Source organism: Alexandromys fortis, unplaced genomic scaffold (genome assembly GCF_014885135.2).
Source record: "Alexandromys fortis isolate MF-2015 unplaced genomic scaffold, M_Fortis_MF-2015_v1.1 scaffold_283, whole genome shotgun sequence".
Classification (NCBI taxonomy): domain Eukaryota; kingdom Metazoa; phylum Chordata; class Mammalia; order Rodentia; family Cricetidae; genus Alexandromys; species Alexandromys fortis.
Window position 1 is genome coordinate 730189 of NW_026068164.1, and position 25115 is coordinate 755303.

Here is a 25115-nt window from a genome sequence, read left to right on the forward strand (position 1 = left end):
AAGAAATTTTATCTGGGCATGGTGGCACACGCCTTTAACCACTTGTACTTGGGAGGCAGAGACAGGCAAATCTCTGTGAGTTCTAAGCAAACCTCATCTACATAACAAGCTCCAAGAGAGCCAAGACTATAAAATGAGACCCTGTCTCAAAGACAGAACAAGAAATATGCATTTTTTTCAGTGTTAGGAATCAAACCCATGGCCTTGTATACCATAGGCGGACACTCTCACAGTGAGCTACATCTCAAACCCATATATGTTTGTGCATAAGTGGTGTATATTGAAACCAAAACCTCATTTTGCTTGTGCTTTGCCACTGAGTCATGCCTCCATCCCTAGGACATACGTTCCTTACAGAGTTTCATATCATGGTGTCTCCGCTTAGCTGCAAACAGCAGTCTCTGGAGGTAGCTCCGTGCTCCGTGGGAGCTTACTGTGCACCCGATAGCAAACTGGAAAAGTAGCGGTAGCAGGTTTCTCTTCACTGAAACTTCATTTTTCTCAGATCTGGAAATCATACTGACTTGCTGTCCTGAAAAATAATTCTTATCCTTGGTNGAAACTGAATGCAACTGTAGATAGTTAAGTTGTATCAGTTAATATTAAGCAAGTTAAGTCAATCTCAGAAACACAGATACTATGACTTCTCTCATTTGTGGACACTAAGTTTTATATAGATACATAAAATGATATGTGTGTGTGAGAGAGTGTGTGTGTGTGTTTGAGTGTGTGAGTGTGTGTGTGTGAATGTGTGTGTGTTATGTGAGTAAAAGTGAGACTGTTGGGGAAAGCAGGACTAACAGGAGGGAAAGGGAGAGAAAAAGGAGGCAATGGTGGGTAGAGGGGCGTATGCCCAATGCACAATATATATTTGTATAAAAATGTCCTGTGAAATCCAGTTTCATTTACAATGGATCTATGCCAACACAAAAAATATTATTTCAAAACAGGAGGAAAATATTTCTCTGACTCTAAAAGAGATCCCTAGACCATCTATCTCAGCAATGAAATAGGAATCCTGTGTATGTTCTAGAACTTTCCTTAGTCAGAAGTTGTGGGTCCATTCTCAAATCTGTGAAATTATTTTACTACTGTAGCTATAAGAGAGGGTTATCCAAAAATAAGCCTAAATGTATTTCATTGCATCTCAAAGGGACGAATTTTCCCTTAATATGTTAGAAACTATAACATTGAAATGTGTGAGTCAATAGATCCTGAAGACAATATCTTCTTCATATAAAACTATATTACATTAAAGATTTATATATATGGTGGAATCTTGTGGAAAGGAATGTAAATACAGGAAGCAGAGAAAACAAGAAAAAGGAAATCTTGGGGAAATATGATCTATTTCTACTGGAGATGATTGAGAACTTCAGAACGGTGAAATAAACCCGTGAGCTGATAACTTCCCATTGACTTTTGCTGTTCTAAGAAAATACTTGAGACTTGGAAATTTATCTTTAAAATAAAGATTCACTTATCTGGTTATTGGGTGCTGAGAACAAGAACATGGCGTTCTCATCTGCTCAGTGTCTGCTTGGGGCTTTTCCTTCAGAGTCGTCACATGACACGGGGCATCACATGTCGGGCATCATATGATAAAAACAAAGCAAATATCTCAGAGACTGCTATTTTATAACAGAGCCAGCTACATGATAATCCAACATCCAAACACTGATTCACCAATGAAGGCAAAGCCTTCCTGGCCCAAACATGTCCTAAAGATCCTGCCTCCAGACATCGTTACACCATGGGTTGGGAGATTGGGGTTCTAATGGATGAAACTTAAGAGATGCATTTAAGCCATTGTCGTCTGATTTGTTTTTGCATTAGAAATAAAGAGATTTGCTTTGGAGTTCCCTAAGTCCAGGAGCAAGTTCTAAAAGGGAGTGCTTGGGCCCAGTGAGATGGCTCAGGAGTAAGGGCTCTCGCTTCCAAGTCTGGCAAGCTGAGTTCTGTCCCTGGCACACATGATGGGAGGAAGAAACCGGCTCCAGTGTGTCCTATGACCTCCACGTGAGTGCACATGCATATACACATACACCAAAACACAAAATAAAGAAATAAGATAAATTGGAAATAATAAAATTAAGTGTTTAAAGACTGTCAATGTCTCGCCAAAAGTTACTGGCAATCAATAGCTTTATTAACTACTGACATTTAACTGATTGAAGTAAGAATTTGGTTAATAGAGTACTTCATATTTAGAAAGAATTTGTTTCATAAAATAAATATGTTTTATGCAAGATTCACCATCATAAAAGCCTAAATACTACACTGCAACCTTTAATAGGCTATCAGGCTCTGATATAACTAGCTGGAAATAGTATGGCTTGCAAAGACTATCAATGCATTAAAATATCTCTGGAAACGCCATTCCTCTTGCAAAGACTATCTTTGAGAAGTTTTGTTGAATTGGTAAAATACACAGAGAAACTAAAATGCTAAGTAAAGAAGTTACTTCAATAAACTTGAAGAAAGGTAAAGATCAGAGTTCACTAAATAATGAGGGTAAAAATCCACTCACTTGTTGGGATGCGACAGTCAGACCTGAGTTAATAGTGCCATAGAGTGAAGTCACTGATGGCATTTTTCTCCAAAACTGGAAAAAGGAAAAAAAGCACGCCTTGCGAAATGAAAAATATGAATGTATAGTGACGAAAACATTCATGAAATGATGATAAACAAGAAAATGTCAAAACTAAAGGAAAATGTAAATGCCTGGTTCCTTCAAACAAATTAAAAGTCAAAACAAGAGCTTTGAGGATTAATAGCTGCACGATACGCAGTTTTACAAGACAACCTCTAGGCGCCGCTGTTGACCAAAGAGAAGAGAGGGGTTCCCTGTTCAGCCGGGTCCAGCCAGGGCTTGTCTGCTTTTTCTGCACCTATGAGAACGTCTGTCCGTCCGGCTCCTTCAAGCGCCTGACAAATCCTACCCACATCCAGGTCACAGATTATCTTTTTTAAAAATCCAAGAAAAAAAAATCAAAAAGAAGCTTCCCTGCGCGCTCAGAACGGCAGAGCAACCCCAGAGGCGTTGGAACGATGGCAAACCAGGTACTGTTTCACTTCCTGGTGCCTTTGTTCTGCGGCGCCATCTCCCAGCCGATCCGCTACTCCATTCCGGAGGAGCTGGCCAAGGGCTCTCCTGTGGGGAACCTAGCCCAGGATCTGGGACTCAGTGTCCAGGAATTGCCAGCTCGAAACCTGAGAGTTAGTGCAGAGGATTATTTCAGCGTTAGTGCGGAGAGTGGGGATTTGCTAGTGAGTGGAAGGATAGACAGAGAGAAGATTTGCGGGAAGAAAGCTGAGTGTGCACTAGAGTTTGAATCGGTCACTGAAAACCCGATGAATATTTTCCATGTCATTGTTGCCATCCAAGATATTAATGATAATGCGCCACATTTCTTTGGGAAAAGCATTGAACTGGAGATCTGTGAGTCAGCCTTACCCGGGGTAAAATTCCCTCTGGACTCCGCACGCGATGCAGATGTGGGAAGCAACTCAATGAAGATGTACACTCTCAGCCCCAACTCACACTTCTCCTTGTCAACGAAGGAAAGTCCCGATGGAGATAAATACCCAGAATTACTGCTGGAAAAACTTCTAGACAGGGAACATCAGAGCTCCCACCACTTAATCCTGACCGCCATCGACGGGGGAGACCCACCCCTGAGCAGTACAACCCAGATCTGGATCAAAGTCACCGATGCCAATGATAATGCCCCAGTGTTCAGTCAGGACGTTTACAAAGCTAGCCTCCGTGAAAACATGCCCCTGGGAACCTTCGTCCTGCAAGTGACAGCCACAGATCAAGATGAGAATGTTAACGGAGAGATCACCTATGCCTTCCTAAACGGTCCAGCAAGTGCTAACCTCGTCTTCAGTCTCAATCCAAATACTGGAGCTATCACAACTAATGGTACATTGGATTTTGAAGAAAAGAGCAGATACATGTTGGGTGTAGAAGCCAGGGACGGAGGAGTGCACACGGCTCACTGTAATGTTCAGATTGAAATTCTTGACGAGAATGACAACGTCCCAGAGGTGACATTCATGTCCTTTTCTAACCAGGTTCCAGAGGACTCGGTCCTTGGAACAGTAATAGCCCTCATTAAAGTTCGAGATAAGGATTCTGGACAAAATGGTCTGGTGACGTGCCATATTCAGGAAGAACTCCCCTTCAAATTACAACCCACCTCCAAGAATTATTACAAGCTAGTGATAGACAGGGCCCTGAACCGGGAGCAGACCTCAGAGTACAACGTCACTATCACAGCTACCGACAGGGGCAAGCCGTCCCTTTCATCCAAGACACGTGTTACTGTGCACATCACAGACGTCAACGACAATGCACCCGTTTTCCACCAGGCCTCCTATTTGGTTCACGTGGCTGAGAACAACCCACCTGGAGCCTCCATCGCTCAAGTCAGCGCCTCTGATCCGGATTTGGGATCCAATGGTCAGGTCTCCTATTCCATCATAGCCAGTGATCTAGACCCAAAGGCGTTGTTATCATTCGTATCCGTGAACCAGGACAGAGGAGTGGTGTTCGCGCAGCGCGCCTTCGACCACGAGCAGCTGCGCTCCTTCCAGCTGACATTGCAGGCCCGCGACCAGGGCTCTCCTGCGCTCAGCGCCAACGTGAGCATGCGCGTGCTGGTAGGCGACCTCAACGACAATGCACCACGCGTGCTGTACCCCACGCTCGAGCCTGACGGCTCTGCGCTCTTTGATATGGTGCCACGCGCTGCGGAGCCCGGATACCTGGTCACCAAAGTGGTGGCGGTGGACGCAGACTCTGGACACAATGCCTGGCTGTCGTACCACGTGCTGCAGGCCAGTGATCCCGGACTCTTCAGCCTGGGCCTGCGCACTGGAGAGGTGCGCACAGCGCGAGCCTTGGGTGACAGAGACTCTGCGCGACAGCGCCTTCTGGTCGCTGTGCGTGATGGTGGGCAGCCACCACTCTCGGCGACAGCCACGCTGCACTTGATCTTCGCTGACAGCCTACAGGAGGTCCTGCCAGACCTCAGCGATGACCCTCTGCCATCGGACCCCCAGAGTGAGCTTCAGTTTTACCTGGTGGTGGCCTTGGCCCTGATCTCAGTACTCTTCCTCCTGGCGGTGATTCTGGCTATTGCTCTGCGTCTGCGATGCTCCTCTAGCTCAGCTGCCTGGGGCTGCTTTCAGCCTGGTCTCAGCTGGAAATCTCAGCCTGTGGTTCCTCCCAACTGCAGCGAGGGGACTTTGCCCTATTCCTATAATCTGTGTGTTGCCTCGCATTCCACGACTGCGGCGGGGTTTAATTTTCTCCACGTGGCGCCAGAGATTGCTCCCCCTCAGGATCTCCTGTGTGACGATCCTTCTGTGGTTGTCAGTGGCAATAATGAAAATCCCAAAACCTCATACGACTCTTCTCCTCTTCGGGTAAGTTTCTACAGAGCTATTTAAGTACTATTTCTTGTATTCGCTTCTCGATCGTGCACAAATTAATCAATTTTGGTCACTTTTTTTTTTCATTGTTTGGGGCAATTTACTGGGAAAAGTGTTGTGGATGCAGATTAGTTCTTGGTTGCCCAGTCGTCTTGGGAATGATCTGATTACCAGTTGCGGTCTTTACTGTTGGTGTTTCTGTGTGACTAGCAAATCTCGCTCGAGACTGTTTCCTATAGATCAGCATCCTTAATAATATTAGTGCCCTTTCTTACTTGATTTGTGAGGCTGGTTTTTAGCTCTTTATAAACATATTGATAGTTCTTTCTGCCTGGATTAAAGTTCATGGTCATCTTTATCTTCTTTATCTTCTCACCTGAACAATTTTTTATTGCAACACATCCCTTTGACACGACCTTCCAATAGTTAAGCTTGTTAGCACTTATTTGCCTTACCGCAAGGATCAGATATTACCATTTTTCGTATCTGAATTACTAACTGTGGGTCAATATTATTCTTACTTATAATCTCACCCAAGTTTCTTTTTTAACACTTACTTGTGGGGAGTGAGGCACACATGTGCCAGCATATGGAGGTTAAAGGACAATATGGAGTCAGTATTGCTACTTTCACTCATGGAACGCCGGATTAAACTCTTCAGATTCTCAGGCTTGCCACCTTCACCACCTGAGCCATCTTGACGACCCCTCCATAGATCTTTTGACTATTCTTAAATCATTTATTTTGTGCTCATTCTATTTTGTCACCATCATAGCAAGGACTGTGATGATCTTAACATTTTTATATTTCTTGTTACCTTAATAACTTCTGTGAGTCAAATCTGCAAGCATTTTGAGATTTTATACCTATTTTCAGTTATTTCCAAGACATAATTTAATCTCCAACTCCTTAACATGTAATAATATTTTAAAGATTGTAAAAAACACATTTAACCTCCTCTTTCAAAGACTAAATATTTTAATTCTGCATGATATGATTCTATGCCATCTTAAGAGTTTAGTCATTTGTGCATGCTAGTTGGTAAGCAAGAAATAATTTAAATAGTGGAAGACTTTTTGACTTGTCTCAAAATTTCTTAGATTTCCAGAGAAAGCTGCGGCATAAGTGATGATAGTGATGTGTACATGACTATTGAAATAAACTATTAAAATAGCTCCTTTGGGCTATTTCTGAAATCGGTGATAAAGCAATTTAAAACAGTGATTAAAAATAATAGACTTGGTGATGGTAAAAATGAGACCACTGGATGTGTCTTATATGAGAAAAAACCTGAAATATCTGTTGGGTGGATTGAGACAGAGTCTCTCTGCAAAGCCATGGCTGTACTGGAACTCACAGAGATTCCCCTGCCTCCCTCTGCCTCCCGAGTGCTGAGATTAAAGGTATGCACCACCACAACTGGCCTGAAGTGTCTTCGGCTTAACTTTTCTACTTTGGTGCTACAGTTTATTTTAATATTTGTTTACCCATCATTTGAGTTTGATTTGCACTTGACTCATTAAACATTGAAAATGCTGTAGTCTATGAAAGCAGCTGTTGGATGGGCAGTGGTGGCACAAGTTTCTAATCCCGGGAATTGGAAGGCAGAGGCAGGCGGATCTCTGTGAGTTTGAGACCAGCCTGGCTGTTACACAGAGAAACCCTGTGTCGAAGAAACAACAGAAGAGAGGCTGCTGTTGTAAAGACTGATGGCGCCCTGTGAATATGACAGTGGTGACACCGTGTGTGACCAAGAATGTCCTGTAACAGCGTTGGCTGTTTTAGCCCACACCTAGAATCTCTCCCCTAAACCCATTTCTACAGGGGTAAGATTACCTCCTGGGAAGTCAACACCCTTCTTGCAATGGAATTGAAAAATTACCCCAGAATCCAGAGGGCGAAGTCATGGGAGGAAATTTGTTTCTGCATAGGTTGTAACTGGAGCTGGGCCTCCAGGCTCCGCAGGCCACTGTCTTTTCGCTGTTCCCTTTTCTCCACTGCTGTCCTGAGAGGAATGGATGTGGCCCTCATACAGTGCAAAGTACTGAAAGTGATGTAGGGAGATGAACAATGCAGCAACCAAAAAGGGGAAACAACCTCTTCCCAGAAAAACTACTATATTACTCTGCCATAACTTAACTTAGTTTGATATATAGGAAGCTTTGGATAACTCCTGGATTTTTGTTGCAAATTAAACAACAGGATTTTGGCCTTTATGCTCCTTTAGAAAAGAAAAATTAGGAAAGGGGAAAGTGTGTGATGGTGTTTTAGCAAGAATTAGTTGCAATAACAGTTTAGTACTCTGGGTGTCGCTGTTCACCACTCTGGGGTGAAAATCGGGTATTTAATAAGAGCAAGATTTCCGGAACACAAAGGACTGGTTCTGGTCTGAAGGAAAGCATCAATCTGAACTCCCCGGAGCGCCAGCGTCCAAAGGTGCAAGTACATTATCCTGAAACCCAAAGATTGTGGGGCTCCTCAGGCTTGCACAGACTCAACGCCCAAGCTCAGGACTCTTTGCGACCTGACTGCAATGGCGGCTCCTTACGGATCAGACCGCAGGGGGCTAGTATGGATCTGCATTTTCCTTGGATTCCTATGCGACATCCGCGCGGAACTGCTACGGTACTCTGTGCCAGAGGAGCTGGAAAGGGGCTCTGTGGTGGGCAACCTAGCCAAGGACCTGGGGCTGGAGCCTGGGAAGCTGGCGGAGCGCGGAGTCCGCATCGTCTCCAGAGGTAAGACCCAGCTCTTTGCTCTGAACCCGAGAAGCGGCAGCTTGGTGACAGCAGGGAGGATCGACAGGGAAGAGCTCTGTGACAGATCCCCGAAGTGTACCGCAAATCTGGAGATTCTCCTAGAGGATAAAGTGAGGATTCTTGCTGTGGAAGTGGAAATTATCGATGTTAATGATAATGCCCCCAGCTTTGGAGCACAGCAGAGGGAAATAAAAGTCGCTGAAAATGAAAATCCTGGGACAAGATTTCCTCTTCCTGAGGCCTTTGATCCGGATATAGGGGTGAATGCCTTGCAGGGTTACCATCTCAGCTCGAATGACCACTTCTCCCTGGATGTGCAAAATGGGGCGGATGGGATTAAGTACCCGGAGCTGGTGCTGGAGAAGGCCTTAGATCGCGAGGAAGAAGCGGTTCATCATCTGGTTCTAACCGCCTTCGATGGAGGCGACCCGGTTCGCTCCGGTACTGCCACAATTCAAGTAACACTGATAGACACCAATGACAATGCTCCTGTATTCACTCAGCCAGAGTACCACGTTAGCGTGAAGGAGAATTTGCCTGTAGGCACCCGGCTACTTACGATAAAAGCCACTGACCCAGATGAAGGAGCCAACGGAGAAGTGACCTATTCTTTTCGGAACGTAAGAGACAAAATATCCCAGCTCTTCCAGTTGGATTCTCTGAGCGGGGACATAACAATGTTGGGGGAGCTGGATTATGAGGACTCTGGATTCTATGACGTTGATGTAGAAGCCCATGATGGACCTGGTCTGCGAGCCAGAAGTAAGGTACTGGTGACGGTTCTGGATGCAAATGACAATGCTCCAGAAGTCACCATCACCTCTCTCACCAGCTCTATCCAGGAAGCTTCCTCCCCAGGCACCGTGATTGCACTTTTCAATGTGCATGACAGTGACTCTGGAGAGAATGGCCTTGTCGCTTGCTCTATTCCAGATAACCTTCCATTCAGGCTTGAAAAGACCTACGGAAATTATCACCGGCTGTTGATACACAGAAGCCTGGACAGGGAAGAAGTCTCTGAATATAACATCACAATAACGGCCACCGACCAGGGAACTCCACCGCTGTCTACAGAGACTTATGTCTCACTGCAGGTGGTGGACATCAACGACAACCCACCCACCTTCACCCATGCCTCCTATGCTGCCTACATCCCAGAAAACAACCCTAGGGGAGCTTCCATCTTGACCATAACAGCCCAGGACCCAGACAGTGGTGAGAATGCCCAGGTAATCTACTCTCTGTCAGAGGACACTATCCAGGGGGCGCCCCTGTCCTCCTAAGTCTCCATCAACTCTAACACGGGTGTCCTCTATGCGCTGCGTTCCTTTGATTATGAGCAGTTTCAAGACCTGAAGCTGCTAGTGACAGCCAGGGACAGCGGGACTCCTCCACTCAGCAGCAATGTGTCACTGAGATTGTTCGTGCTGGACCAGAATGACAACATTCCTGAGATCCTGTACCCCACCCTCCCCACAGACGGATCCACTGGAGTGGAGCTGACTCCTCGTTCTGCAGAGCCTGGCTACCTGGTGACGAAGGTGGTGGCGGTGGACAAAGACTCAGGACAGAACGCCTGGTTGTCCTACCGCCTGCTCAAGGCCAGCGAGCCAGGGCTCTTCTCAGTAGGACTGAACACAGGTGAGGTGCGCACCGCGCGTGCCCTGCTGGACAGAGATGCTCTCAAGCAGAATCTAGTGGTGTCTGTGCAGGACCAAGGCCAGCCTCCTCTCTCTGCCACGGTCACACTCACCATAGCTGTGTCAGACAACATCCCAGACATCCTGGCAGATCTGGGCAGCATTAACACTCACATTGACCGGGAAGATGCAGACATCACACTGTACCTGGTGGTAGCTGTGGCTGTGGTCTCGTGCATCTTCTTAGCCTTTGTCATTGTGCTGCTGATACACAAGCTCCGTCACTGGCATGCCACTCGCCTGCTTCGGGCTGCAGGTAGTGGGTTGTCATCCATGCCTACGTCGCACTTTGTGGGTGTGGATGGTGTGCAAGCTTTCCTACAGACCTATTCTCATGAGGTCTCCCTCACAGCAGACTCGGGGAAGAGCCACCTCATCTTCCCTCAGCCCAATTATGCAGACACGCTCATCAGTCAGGAGAGTTGTGGGAAGAGCGATCCTCTCCTGGTGTCTCAAGACTTGCTGGAAATAAAAGGAGACTCCAGTCTTCTTCAGGTGAGTGAGTCACTCCTGTGATGAATCTTCCCATCCTAAAACACAGGCATAGGGTTTCATAAAGTGTCTCCAGTTGTATGTGTGTTGTGTCAAATATATGAACTTCTTTATTAATATCCCCTTGCTTTTTGCTGCATAAAAATTAGTTTGTTGATTAATAACATTATTTTTGTGATTACGAGAGTTGAATATGTCTTTGGGTATATTAGGCGAGTCCTCTATTACTGATATACACCCCAAACCAGAATTATCTATTATTCATCCTTCATAGTCTTCATTCTGCAGTGACTTTGATGGGAATTCGTAAATTTAGTTGGGTAGTGGTGCACGCCTTTAATCCCAGCATTTGAGAGGCAGATGCAGGTGGATCTCTGTTGAGTTCGAAGCCAGTCTGGTCTACAGAGTGAGTTCCAGGACACCCAGGACTACACAAAGAAATCCTAAAAAAAGGAAAGAGAGCGCCTTAGTTTTATACCTCTAAACCATTCCATTTTTAAATGCTATTTTCCTATGTACATTTGAAGAGCAGAATTGCTTTGTGAATAGAAGGAAATTACACACATTTCTACTTCCATTGCCTTTCTCGTGATGTTAATGGGGAGTCTAGGCTGACTATTTTAAAACATGTTAACTTCTGCTTCACTTACTTTGTGCGCATCTCTATGTTGGTAGACAACTGTGGGGAATCACTTCTCTCCTTCCACTTTGTGGGCCCAAGGGATCAAATTCAGGTTGACAGGTGTGGTGCCCAGTGCTTTCACCACTGAGCCATTTTACACACCACAACCTGAATTTTCTTAAATCTCCCCTTATTACATTCAACTGTTCTTTGCTTGAAGTTTATTTCTCTTTCCTTGAAAGGGTTTGTTTTTTAAATTATAATTATACAATGACAATTTGTAGTGAGTCTTTTTCTGTCCCACCAGCCAGCTCCCAAATAATGACACAGAGAAGTTTCTTATTATGAATGCTTGGTCCAGGCTTAGGCTTGTTTCTAACTAGCTCTTACAATTCAGCCCATCTCTATTCCTCTGCACGCTGTCGCATGGCTCGTGACCTCCACCTCTCCTCCTACATGTCCTGGTCCTCTGCATCCAGCTGGTGACTCTGACCTTCTTCCTCTCTTAGTCCTCTCCATCCCCAGAATTCCCGCCTAACTACTGGCCATTCGGCTCTTTGTTAAACCAATCAGAGTGACATATCTTCACACAGTGTAAAGGAATATTCCACAACAGCAATTTATGTGTAGTGAGGAAAATATTTAACCTTTAGCTGTAACATTAACTTCTCCATGGACTGGTATATTTCAAATATTTTTTTAAACAAGGCCTTACTATCTAGCTTAGGCTGGCCTTTAACTCAATATGTAGCTGATCCAAGATGACTTGCAACTCACATCCTCTTTAAGGGCTAGAATTACAGGTGTGTGCCACTATGCCCAACTCAATGATTTTTTTGTTGCTGATACAAAGTACACCATGATATCTGATTCCTTTGATGCAAACTTGATTATTACCAAAAATACTGACAATTTTATTTCATTCATATAAATGTCATGAGTGATTTTCATAATTTATTAATTACCCATTATGACATCACCATTAAGTCCCAACAAAACAGAATTTGCTTAACTCTTTTGCTTAACTCTGGTTTTCACCAGGTAAGGTTGGGTGGCTTGGGTTCTGGACTGATATTATTCTTACTCAGATGACCTCATTCCCACCTGTCAGAGTCCCTGCAAATTATTCTTGGAAGATTTATCACTATGTGACCTGGGGTAAGATAAAGTATCCCCTGACATGACATAAAGTATTTTGTGTGTCAGAGATACACAACACTTTTATTTCCTAAGCATTCATAGAGTTAATCCAGAATTAATAAAAATCTATACACAAATCCATAGGGTTTCTCTAAGTGGAAACTATAGAAAGATGGTGGGATATGGCTCAGTGCTGTGACTAGAAAGAAGCTGATTCTACGTGGCTTTGTGTCAGTGTGAAGGTGTGAACGATGCGGAAGACTCGCGGTAACGAGCTGGTCCTGGGCAAGGAACGAGGGGGCAAATGAACACTGGGAGAGCCGATCTCAGGACAGTTTCCAAACACTGTGGTGACAAAACATAACTCAGAGGTGTTTGCTCAGTTGGCCTAGAATTGAGTAAACACACTCAGAGATTGGCATTAAGAACAGATTCCACCAGAGTGATATATGTCAGTGATTTGGAGAACAGTAAATAATTTATAAGTTGCTATCACAAGCTATAAAAGAAAAATACTTTTGTATAAGTGAGTACTGGGCTTCCTTAAGAAAATACAACTTCTGATTAAACGAGTTACTGTCTATCCATATGGGGTACTGCTACTTGAGAAATAAATGCAGAGCTCTTGTGCTATTATCAAACAAAACGCTTTACTGAAAGCCGGAGGGAGCGCATATGTGGGTGGGTGTTCTGAATGAAGGAAGTGAGATGGAGAACGTAATGGTGTACTGCTTCCAATAAAAGGAGGGGAGGGACAACGTTTATTTAAAGGTCGTTCGTGCTACCCAAAAGATACACAAGAAATGTAGACTTCATTCCACTTAAGAGAGATTGCTACACGATTCATAGATGATAATAAGGACATATACTATATGTAGCATCTTTATTTAAGAAAATTTCAATATATTACCTATTTTAAAACAAATAAATACACCATAAGTCTAAACCAACAACAACAAAAATTCAAATATTTACAAGCTTCGGTGCAATTTCTGAGAAGACCTCTGGGCGTCGCTGTAGGTCAAAAGAAGAGAAAGACCATTTCCCAGACGCGTTTGGAAGACTAGGAGAGTAACTTCCTGTGCAAAGCAACCATAGAGGAGAAGCCATTATAAATCGGGATGTAGCAAACAAGCCCCCAAAAGTGGTCCTAGCCGGATTCAGCCACTAAGGGAAGGCTTACCCTCCCCGACGAAGGAGCACGGCAGCACCGCGAGCCAGGAGGATGGGGCGGGGCTCTGGGAGCCGAATAGCTCAGTGGCTGCAGGTACTGTCGCCCTTCCTTCTGCTTTTGTTCTGCGGAGCTCTCCCCGATCAGATCCGCTACTCCATTCCCGAGGAGCTGGCCAAGAACTCGGTGGTAGGAAACCTCGCCAAAGATCTGGGGCTGGGTGTTCAGGGTCTGCCCACCCGGAAGCTGAGGGTCAGCGCAGAGAAGGATTATTTTACTGTAAACCCAGAGAGCGGAGATTTACTTGTGGCTAACAGGATAGACAGAGAGCAGGTTTGTGGGAAGCAGCCTCTGTGTGTTCTGGAATTCGATATTGTCGCTGAGAAGCCATTAAATATTTTCCATGTAGCTGTAATTCTTCAGGATATAAATGACAACGCCCCTCAATTCAAACAGAGTGAGGTGGATTTAAACATTGGAGAGTCCACCAGACCAGGTAAAGCATTTCCATTGGATCCAGCCCTGGATTCAGATGCTGGTTCTAATTCGCTGCAAAAATACTACCTCGGTGACAATGAATACTTTGAAGTCACAGAGAAGGAGAGCCCAGATGGACGTAAATATCCTGAGTTGATTCTAAAACGTTTTCTGGATAGAGAAGAGCATAGTTTTCACCAGCTAGTCCTCACTGCTGTGGATGGAGGGGATCCTCCCCGAAGTGGCACCGCTCGGATTCGGATCCAAGTCACAGACGTCAATGATAACCCTCCAGTGTTTAGCCAGGATGTGTACAGGGTCACCCTTCGAGAGGATGTGCCACCAGGCTTCTCGGTGCTTCAGGTGACAGCCACCGACCAGGACGAGGGCGTCAATGCAGAGATCACTTACGCTTTTCACAATGTGGATGAACAAGTAGAACGTTTTTTCAACTTAGACAAGCAAACAGGAGAAATCACGACAAAGGATAACTTGGATTTTGAGACTGCTAAGAGTTACTCCCTGAACGTAGAAGCTAAAGATCCCGGAGACCTAGCATCCCACTGCAGTGTCCAAGTGGAAATTCTGGATGAGAACGATTGTGCACCGGAAGTAATTGTGACTTCGGTATTTACCCCCCTACCGGAAGATTCTCCACTAGGAACAGTTGTCGCCTTGATAAAAACGAGGGACAAAGACTCTGGAGAAAATGGAGACGTTTACTGCAACGTCTTGGGAAATGCAGCGTTTGTATTGAAATCTTCTTCGAAGAATTATTACAAACTAGTGACAGACAGAACCCTAGACCGGGAAGAGATTCCAGAATACAACGTCACCGTCGTAGCTACCGACAGGGGTAAGCCACCACTCTCCTCCAACGTAATCATCACCCTCCATATCTCAGACATCAACGACAATGCACCCGTTTTCCACCAGGCCTCCTACTTGGTTCACGTGGCTGAGAACAACCCACCTGGAGCCTCTATAGCTCAAGTTAGCGCCTCTGATCCGGATTTGGGATCCAATGGTCAGGTCTCCTATTCCATCATAGCCAGCGACCTAGAGCCAAGGGCACTGTTGTCATTCGTATCCGTGAACCAGGACAGTGGAGTGGTGTTCGCGCAGCGCGCCTTCGACCAAGAGCAGCTACGCTCCTTCCAGCTGACACTACAGGCGCGCGACCAGGGCTCGCCCGCGCTCAGCGCCAACGTGAGCATGCGCGTGCTAGTAGGCGACCGCAATGACAATGCACCACGCGTGCTGTACCCCACGCTCGAGCCCGACGGCTCTGCGCTCTTCGACATGGTACCGCGGTCCGCCGAGCCTGGATACCTGGTCACTAAGGTGGTGGCGGTGGACGCAGACTCCGGACACAATGCCTGGCTGTCGTACCACGTGCTGCAGGCCAGTGATCCTGGACTCTTCAGCCTAGGGCTGCGCACTGGCGAGGTGCGCACAGCCCGTGCCCTGGGCGACAGAGACTCTGCGCGACAGCGCCTTCTGGTCGCTGTGCGTGATGGTGGGCAGCCACCGCTCTCCGCTACAGCCACGCTGCACTTGATCTTCGCTGACAGCCTACAGGAGGTCCTGCCAGACCTCAGCGATGACCCTCTGCCATCAGACCCCCAGAGTGAGCTTCAGTTTTACCTGGTGTTGGCCTTGGCCCTGATCTCAGTACTCTTCCTCCTGGCGGTGATTCTGGCTGTTGCTCTGCGCCTGTGTCGCTCCTCCAGCTCAGCTGCCTGGGGCTGCTTTCAGCCTGGTCTCAGCTCCAACTCTGCGACTGGAGTCCTCCCCAACTACAGTCAGGGGACATTGCCTTATTCCTACAATGTGTGCATTGCCTCACAGTCAGCTAAGACAGAGTTTAACTTTCTTAATGTGACTCCGGAAGTGGCTCCTCAGGACCTCCTCTGTGACGACACCTCTTGGATACCAGATACTCTTGGAGACACTGAAGTTCCTTTTGTCTCGGATTCTGTCTCAAAGGTGAGTTTCAATTTAGTTTGCTTTTCTACTTAGGGTTCAGTGTTTCTTAATAAATCACTAAGTGGTTTGGGGTGGTTTTGTTGAATATTTCATTTTGTTGTGAGCCTTGACCAATGTTCTGCCTTAAATGCAAACCTTATCCAATCACATCGTACAGAAGGGTTTCTACCTTGGGTGTGCAGTTTGCTTGCCCGTCATTACAAGTGTTCAAAGCACCACCTACTTCTTTTCCTTCCTCTTTACATTCCTTCCCACCCCCAAAGCTCATCACTCTTGGAAACTTAGGAGGTTCTTTTCATGCCAGAGCTCTCATACTCAGATTTGGGGTCCTCTTAGATCCCCGGCGATTCAGAATAAACATGGCTCTCATCTTACTAGGAAAGTTTGTTTGTGATAATCAAGTTTGTGAAAATCGAGTGTGAAAGAAACACATCCCCCAGGGTGGTGGCTTGTTATCAACGAAGTATGTTGGGTGGGGTAGTGTTCAATTGACTTTGAGTCTTTAGTTTCTTACAAGCAGAGTGTCTTGGGGTTCCTGGATGCTTCTTCTAATTTATGAAAATCAGGGGTTTTTATGTGTATGGGTGTTTTGTTGGCATGTACATCTGCGTGCCGGTGCATCTGGTACCAACAGAGACTAGAAGATGGCACTGGATCCCCTGGAACTAGAGTAGCAGATGGTTGTGAACCAACATGTGGGTGCTGTGAATCGAATCCAGGTTCTCTGGAAGAACAGTCAGTGTTCTTAACTGCTAAGCCATCTTTCCAGCTGCCCCCCCCAGGTTACTTTTTAATGGATGGGCAAAGTATGAAACCTAAAATGTTCGTTATGAAGAGTGACTTCTGTTAGTACCTGTGAGATAGCATCTTCATGAACAACTTGTTCTTAAGAAAAAATACATGCTAAGAAAAAGGTTACAACCTGTGCTTACGTCAATTTCTACAAAAATATCTAAATTTTTATGGTTTGGATTATTTAATCACTTATTCGTGTGTTTACTTATTGATGTATAAGGATCAAGGTGGGGACTCATGCTTCCACGGCAAGCGCTCTACCAACTGAACTGCGTCTCAATCACTAGATTATAAAATTATATAAACAAAAATATAGGTCTCAATTAAAATCTTTTCCTACTGATGAGTTATTAGGTAAGAATTGTTTTATCTTGCGGAAGGGGCTGTCTGAACTGTCTCTTGTCTTCTGCCATGATTTTTCTTTTCATATGTTATTCTCCAAGACTGATGGCATTAAATATCTGCCTCAAAACAAACAGGCCACTCACCACTGCTGACTCAATACCCATGACTTCCTCCTTGAGAGATAAATGAAGCCCCGTATTCCACAGTCACTATACTGGTTGCTGCCAAGATCCTGTCCCAGCGAAATGTCGACAGGTATTTTGAATATAGGAATGGGAAGACATAGCAATGCAGGTAGCCCAACTGTCTGAGATGGTGATGTTACTTATAGCCTTAGATTGGAAATTTGAAAACTTTATCAAAAACATATGGGCCGTTCTGCAAAGATACATTGAGAGCTGGGTTTGTTTCCCCAGCACACTAGTATAATATTAGGCAGATTTTCATAAACCTATCCTGATAAAAATGAAGTCTTGGCAACAAAGGTGGGAATTTTAATTTCTTGGCTAAACAGATTCGATGTGGGTAAGATATAAGTACTCAGTGATGCATAAAATCAAACTTTTACGGAGAAATAAAATAAAACTAATACTCTTAATCTCAGGTTGTGGAAGGCTTATTGTCAGGATTAAAACTTTACTAAATATAAACACTGGTGCACAATAATGTGTTAAATACACAGCAAAAACCTTGGGAATGAAAATAACAACTAAACTAAGGCGAACTAAAAATAGAATTGGTGTAGTAACCGGTTAGGACTCTGGGCGTCGCTGTTCACCAGACTGGGAAAGAAGCTGTTTTAGAAACGACAGGCTCCCAGCTTCCTCCGCATTAAACCGAGACCAGACAAGCTCCTGGGGAAAGCAACCCATCCCAGCTCCCGCTCTCCTCGGCTTTAGAGAAACAAGGAACCAGCGGGCTGACCCAGGACTAAGAGGAAAGCGAAGGAAGAAAAGACAATGGCGGATCCACCGAGGCGCTGGAGCTGCAGCGACCTGCTAAAGTTATTCATGCTGCTGGGGACGCTGTGCGCGCCAGGTAAAGGACAGATCCGCTACTCGGTGCGGGAGGAGCTGGACAAAGGCTCCTTCGTGGGCAACATCTCCAAGGACCTGGGGCTCGAGCCCCGTGAGCTGGCGGAGCGCGGGGTCCGCATCGTCTCCAGAGGCAGGTCGCAGCTTTTCTCGCTGAGCCCGCGAGGTGGCAGCTTGGTCACCGCAGGCAGGATAGACCGGGAGGAGCTGTGCGCCCAGAGCGCGCCCTGTCTCGTCAGCTTTAACATCTTGGTTGAGAATAAGATGAAAATTTATGAAGTAGAAGTGGAAATTCTTGATATTAATGATAACTTCCCCCGGTTCCGTGATGAGGAGTTAAAAGTCAAAGTAAATGAAAACGCGGCTGCAGGAACAAGGTTGGTGCTCCCCTTCGCGAGAGACGGGGATGTGGGTGTCAATTCCCTCCAAGGTTACCGGCTCAGCTCCAACCCACACTTCTCTCTGGATGTGAAGAGCGGATCTGATGGGCAAAAGCATCCAGAACTGGTGTTGGAACAGCCCCTGGACCGTGAGAAAGCGTCTGCTCACGACCTGGTCCTCACAGCCTTGGATGGTGGAAACCCAGTACATTCTAGCACTGTCCATATCAGCGTGACCGTCCTCGACGCAAACGATAACGCACCCCTTTTCACTCAAAGCGAATACAGAGTGAGCGTTCCAGAAAACATACCTGTGGGCGCTCGACTCCTCACACTCACCGCCACGGATGCTGATGAGGGAATCAATGCGAAATTAACCTTCTCTTTTCGCAACGAAGAAGACAAAATTTCCGAGACTTTCCAACTCGATTCTAACCTGGGGGAAATCTCAACTATTCAATCACTGGACTACGAAGAATCCAGATTCTATCTCATGGAGGTGGTAGCCCAAGATGGAGGAGCTCTTCTTGCCAGCGCTAAGGTGTTGGTCACAGTCCAGGACGTGAATGACAATGCCCCAGAAGTAATACTGACCTCCCTCACCGGTTCCGTTTCTGAAGACTGCCTACCGGGAACCATAATAGCGCTCTTTAGCGTGCACGATGCCGATTCTGGGGAGAATGGAGAGATTTCATGTTCTATTCCCGGGAACTTACCGTTCAAACTGGAAAAGTCCGTTAATAATTACTACCACCTATTAACAACAAGGGCACTGGATAGAGAGGAGACTTCGGAGTATAACGTCACAGTGACCGTTACTGACCATGGAACGCCTCCGCTATCTACAGAAAACCACATCTCTCTGAAAGTAACAGACATAAATGACAACCCACCCACCTTCTCTCGCTCCTCCTATTCCACTTCCATCTCAGAAAATAACCCCAGGGGTGTCTCCATTTTTTCGGTGACTGCCTATGATGCGGACAGTGGTGATAACGCTCGGGTCACTTACTCCCTGGCTGAATATACATTTCAGGAAGCTCCTGTGTCCTCCTATGTCTCCATTAACTCTGACACTGGTGTCCTGTACGCATTGCAGTCCTTCGACTATGAGCACTTGAGAGACCTGCAGCTTCTGGTGACAGCTAAGGACAGCGGGACTCCTCCGCTCAGCAGCAATGTGTCACTGAGTTTGTTTGTGCTGGACCAGAATGACAACATGCCTGAGATCCTGTACCCAGCTATTCCTACTGATGGCTCCACTGGGGTGGAACTGGCACCCCGCTCTGCAGAGCCTGGATACTTGGTAACCAAAGTAGTGGCAGTGGATAGAGACTCTGGACAGAATGCCTGGTTGTCCTACCGCCTGCTCAAGGCCAGTGAGCCAGGGCTCTTCTCAATTGGGCTTCATACAGGTGAGGTGTGCACAGCAAGGGCTCTATTGGACAGAGATGCCCTCAAGCAGAGCCTGGTGGTGTCTGTCCAGGACCATGGCCAGCCTCCTCTCTCGGCCACGGTCACACTCACTATCGCTGTAGGGGATAGCATTCCGGATGTACTGACTGACTTAGGCAGCGACAACTCTCCGTCAGAGGCCCAGGATTCAGATCTCACACTCTACCTGGTGATATCAGTGGCAGTGGTGTCCTGTGTCTTTCTAGGATTCGTTACTGTGCTATTGGCCCTCAGGCTTAGGCACTGGCATATGTCACGTCTGCTTCAGACTTCCGCCGGCAGACTGGCCAGCGTGCCTACCTCTCATTTTGTGGGCATGGACGGGGTACAGGCTTACCTGCAGACCTATTCCCATGAAATCTCCCTCACTACAGACTCCAGAAAGAGCCACCTGATCTTCCCCCAGCCCAACTATGCTGACAGGCTCATCAGTGAGGAGAGCTGCGAAAAGAGCGAGCCCCTGCTGGTACCTGATAGTAGTCATGGCAGCCAAGGAGAGCCCGGAGCTGCTCAGGTTGGTTGTCTCTTTCACTAAGAACTAGAGAGTTTTCATTTGTCTTCTCACTCATTTTTCTGGCAGAGTCAAAATCAGGTAGTTATATGGTGAATCATCATTTGCTGTATTGGAGTTTAACTCGGTTTTGTTCAGTAATGGATACTTTTCGAATCGTATTTGGGACTGAATATCTTTTCTTGGTGTGTGGATATTTTAGAAAATCTAGCTGCTGACAGCAGGCTTACCTTAAAGGAAGTTGATAAACTCGATCGTTTTCCGTTAAAATGTTACTATTTTAAGGACAGCTGTTGGGTTACTAAAAGAGTAGTTGTATTAGTTCAATGTTAGCTGTATTGTTCCTTTTGAGATATTTGCCTACACTCTATTAGTGGGCATGTTTTGTAGGGGTGGTGGTTTGAATGAAAACAGTCCTCATAGGCTCGTATATATGAGTGCTTTGTCACCTGGGAGTGGAAATATTTGGGAAGGAATAGGAGGTGTGGGTTTTTGGAGTAGGTGTGTTTCTAGGGTGGGCTTTAAAATTTCAAAAGCCAAGGTCCAGTCTCTCTCTCTCTCTCTCTCTCTCTCTCTCTCTCTCTCTCTCTCTCTCTTTCTCTCTCTCTCTCTCTTGAGCTACTGCTCCAGCACTATGCCTGTATGCTTTCCACCATGATGATCATGGTATAAAACTCTAAAACTGTAAGCAAGCCACCCCGATTAAATGCTTCCTTTTAGCTGCACAGTGATAGCACACGTCTTTAATCCCAGTACTTGGGAGGCAGAGATAGGTGGATCTCTGAGTTCGAGGCCAGCCTGGTCTACTTAGTGAGTTCCAGGACAGCCAGGGCTACACAGAGAAACCCTGTCTCAAAAAAATGCTTTTACAAGAGTTGCCTTGGTGATCATGATGTCTCTTCACAGCAACAGAACAGTGACTAAAGCAGTAGGTGATATTGTATATGCTTTATATTTCAGTATATTTGTAGATAATGACTTACAACTTACATTACTTCCACAAATCAGTGGACAATAAGGAAAACTTTTGCTCAGTTTCTATCAGAAATATAGATTAGGCCAGATGGTGGTGGCACAGGCCTTTAATCCCAGCCAGCACTCAGGAGGTAGAGCACTCTGTAAGTTGGAAGCCAACCTGGTCTACAGAGCTAGTTTCAGGACAGCCAAGGCTGCACAACAAAACCCTGTCTGAAAAAAAAAGGAAGAAGAAGAAGAAGAAGAAAAGAAAAATATATAGATTCAATTTATACTGATGATGAGATCACATTTTAAAATCAGAACAGTCTGGCTTAACTAAAGCATGTAATTGTCGCATGCATATCTTCACTGAGAGAACAAGTCGGTGAGAAGTAACCTTAGCATCTTGTTTTATTCTGTGGCATCTGTTAATTTCTCCAAAGAGTCAAGACTGTTGCTTTCAACCAGTATGGATGTGCCATTCCCCTGGCATCTGCTGGTCTCTGCCAACTCCCTTACCAAAATCAAAAAATAAGAGAGTGATAGAAGAAGACACCTGACATCAACCTCTCACCTCTACATACCACCACCAAAATAATAATAATAATAATAAAAAGACAATGAATGTCTAGGATCCCGGGCATAATGAAGAGTCAAAGATATTTTACTGCTTTGTGAGATCATGTTGTTGTACACCTGACAAGTTTTAGACTAACAATATACTGCATAAGTTAAAGATATTTTTCTTTTGTGCGCTTCCTAATTTGGAAATGTAATTAAAACTCTAAGACACCAGCTGGGTGGTAGTGATGCACACTTTTCATCCCGAACTCTGGAGGCAGAGGCAGGCGGATCTCTGAGTTTGAGGTCAGTTTGATTTGCAGAATTAATTCCAGGGCAGCCAGGAATATACAGAGAAACCCTGTCTCAGAAAAAAAAAAAAAACCTGTAAGGCACATATTATGACTATTGAAATCAGCATGTCTGTTGACTAGCAAAGAATGTCAGTTAAAAATGTTTAAACGAGTTGGGTGTAATGGTGCACACCTTTAATCCCTGCACTCAGGAAGCAGAGACAGGCAGACATCTGTGAGTTCAAGGTCAGTCTTATCTACACAATGGGTTTCAGAACAGTCAGAATCACATGAGAGACCCTGTCTCAAAAAAAAATGTTTAAATAATTATAAGGTAAACTGGGGACCAAGGAAAAATCTATTATCTTTCTTTCATACATTCAGTTATTAGTATTCATATCTTACCTCCCAATTTATCATTGTTAATCTACTTGGGAAAAATACTATTGAGGACAATTGTACTGAGATAATGAACAATATACTATTTGTGAATTATTTTTTATTGCATGAGAACTCATATATGCATATGAGTTTTGATCACTCCCCCATTCCTCCCTTTCCAATTCCTCTTCTAATCACCCCACTTTGTCCTCCTAACTTTTTGTGATCTTTTAAAAAATAACTTCACTGAATCCATTTAGTAATTCTTGTAATTCATGTGTATACAGAGTAATCTACTAAAAAATGGGTAGCCTCTCAGAGCCCACATCCCTGAAGAAAACTGACTTCTTTCCCCCAGCAACCATCAATCAAAACATTTATCTAAATAGTTCTATTATTAATAAAAACTCAGGAGTAAGACAAGGATGAGACTGCTGGTGCCCCTCCTCATCCACGACAGTATTTTGGTTGGCTTGATCTTGTGTAGGTCTTGGGCATGCAGTCTCGGCAGCTGTGAGTTTGTGTGTGCAATGGCGTTGTCACGTCCAGCAAATACTGTTTTGTTACAGATGTCTATTCCTTGAATTACATTCTGTCTCTATCCTCTTCTGTGATGACCTCTGAGCTGTGGAGGGAGGGATGCAGTGTCCCATTTATAGCTGAACTGTCCATGGCCTCTTACTCTCTGCTTGTTGACCATTATGAGTGTGTTATCTACTACAAAAAGAAACTTCTCTGGTGAAGATTGAGAGATGCACTAATATATGAGTATAAAGATAAACAGTTAAGGGGCAATTAGTTATTATGTTTTATTAATGCCAATAACTTTAACCAGCCATAGGTTTTGTCTCAGTTCATGGTATCAGGAATGAATTCTTTCTTGTGGGCAGGCTTTAAGTCCAACCAGGAAGTGGTTGGTTACTCCCATAAGATTCATGCCACTATTGCACAAGTGATAGTCTATTGTCAGGCAAGTTGTTATGTAATCCACAGGATTCATAGATGGTGAAGGCTGTATATGACTTCTCTCCCTTGACATAGAACCTTCTAGCACTTCCACCTTATAACTAACCAGTAGGGATGAAGCTTCCAGGTAGGTACCAGCTTGATTTTGTCATGTCCTATGACTCAAGTGTTGGTATCTTCAGCAGAATGGTTTTACCCTCAAGTTCTGGTAAACTCATTTTTAAATCATGCTTATTTAATTAAAAGTAAATACTTGGAAACAGGAAAGATAGTAACTTCTTACTATACAGTTTTATTCTTAAAAAATTATCAATCTTTTTTGCTTACTTTTTGGGAGAAAGATGAGATGAGAAAGAAAATATTTTGTGCATGCCTGCAGTCTCAGTACTGAGGAGGCCAGGGCAAGAGGAAGATGGAAAATTCTAGGCCAGCTTGAGCATACATCAAGTTCTAGTTCCAAATCAACCTGAGCTATATAATAAGACCCATTCTCTCTTTCTCTCTCTCTTCATATGTGTGTGTTCAGAAATAAAACAGGACAAAAGCTAAGAGCTATGGGATTTAGAATTTTCATAAGTTAAAGTAAAGAGGAATAAAATGAAGTTTTATAGCACCCACCAAACTTACCAGTATTTCTATTTTGCAATCACTAACACTTTTATTATTTGCATACTTTTCAAAAATGTTATTGGTCCCTCTGGTCTACTAAGATAAACAGGGAAGATGCTGTTATGACCATTTTATGAAAATAAAAGCCAAAACTGTAGCTATGCCAATAAACATTATTGCAAGAAGGTAACCTCTGCTATTTGAGAAATGAAAAAGCACTTAATTTGGAGGGATATAGAATTCCAATTTGAAGAAATGTCAGCCAAACTGCATAGCAAGTATTTAAGATGCTGGCAATGAAAATGTTCTTTTCAGCATCAGTATACAATAAAATATTACTCCACCTGGATCTTTATTTGGAGCCATCAGTGGCTACTGTGCAGCTCCTCCACCTTAGTGCCGAGTGCCTCCATTGACTAGTGATGAGCAAAGTATCAACCCCCGCAGCCACAGCGGAATTAACTGAGAACCCTGAATCCGTCTGCCTACGGCAAAGCTCTCCGTCTGTCAGAGAACCTGCCACTAAGACAAATCATGTGCCCTGGACTCCCAGTGTCACTCAGAGAAGCATGAGCGATAACTCTGGATCCAGGCCTGACAGGACCACTGCTGTGGCATTTCTCCTCTTCTGTCTGTGTTCTGCCTGATGGTCTCAGGGATTTAGTAATTCATTCCAGAAAAGCCAGCCATGGGCTCGCTGTTGAGGATTTGTGGCTAATGCTGAGAAAATGCTTTGCCATGAACACAGAAAAGGGGGGTTTACCTGTGAGCGACCCTACAGATCAAGAGCAAACTGTGGTTGGAAGTCAACCTGTACATTGGAATTTGAAATGACTGAAAAGCTGTTAAACTTTTATCATGTAAGTGGGCTGATCAAGGATATGAACAAACACCAACTGGCATTAGCAGAAAAAACACTGAACTGGAAATTATGAAACTGGAGCTACCTGGACCCACCTTCATCCCAGAATCCTTGGAAGATACTGCTATAGGAGTTAGTCCATCGTAATAGTACTGCCTGTATTAGTTACTTTTC

At 44.9% G+C, this 25115-nt stretch overlaps 1 protein-coding gene across 12 annotated transcripts in view; it reads left to right on the forward strand.

Annotated features, from left to right (window-relative positions):
* LOC126491964 (protocadherin gamma-C4) overlaps positions 1–25115 on the forward strand; it is a 182201-nt gene that overhangs the window by 22985 nt on the left and 134101 nt on the right. Inside the window, exon 1 of one of the 12 annotated variants that reach the window (XM_050128003.1) lies at positions 2786–5436. The exons of 6 other annotated variants lie outside the window; for them this stretch is intronic. In XM_050128003.1, coding sequence (XP_049983960.1) covers positions 3052–5436 — 2385 coding nt within the window. In that variant the 5' untranslated portion in view covers positions 2786–3051. Of the gene's footprint in view, positions 1–2785; positions 5437–7839; positions 10397–12857; positions 15793–16886; positions 20316–25115 lie in introns of those variants that run through there. 5 more of the 12 variants (XM_050128005.1, XM_050128010.1, XM_050128007.1 and 2 more) reach the window with 5 other exon arrangements.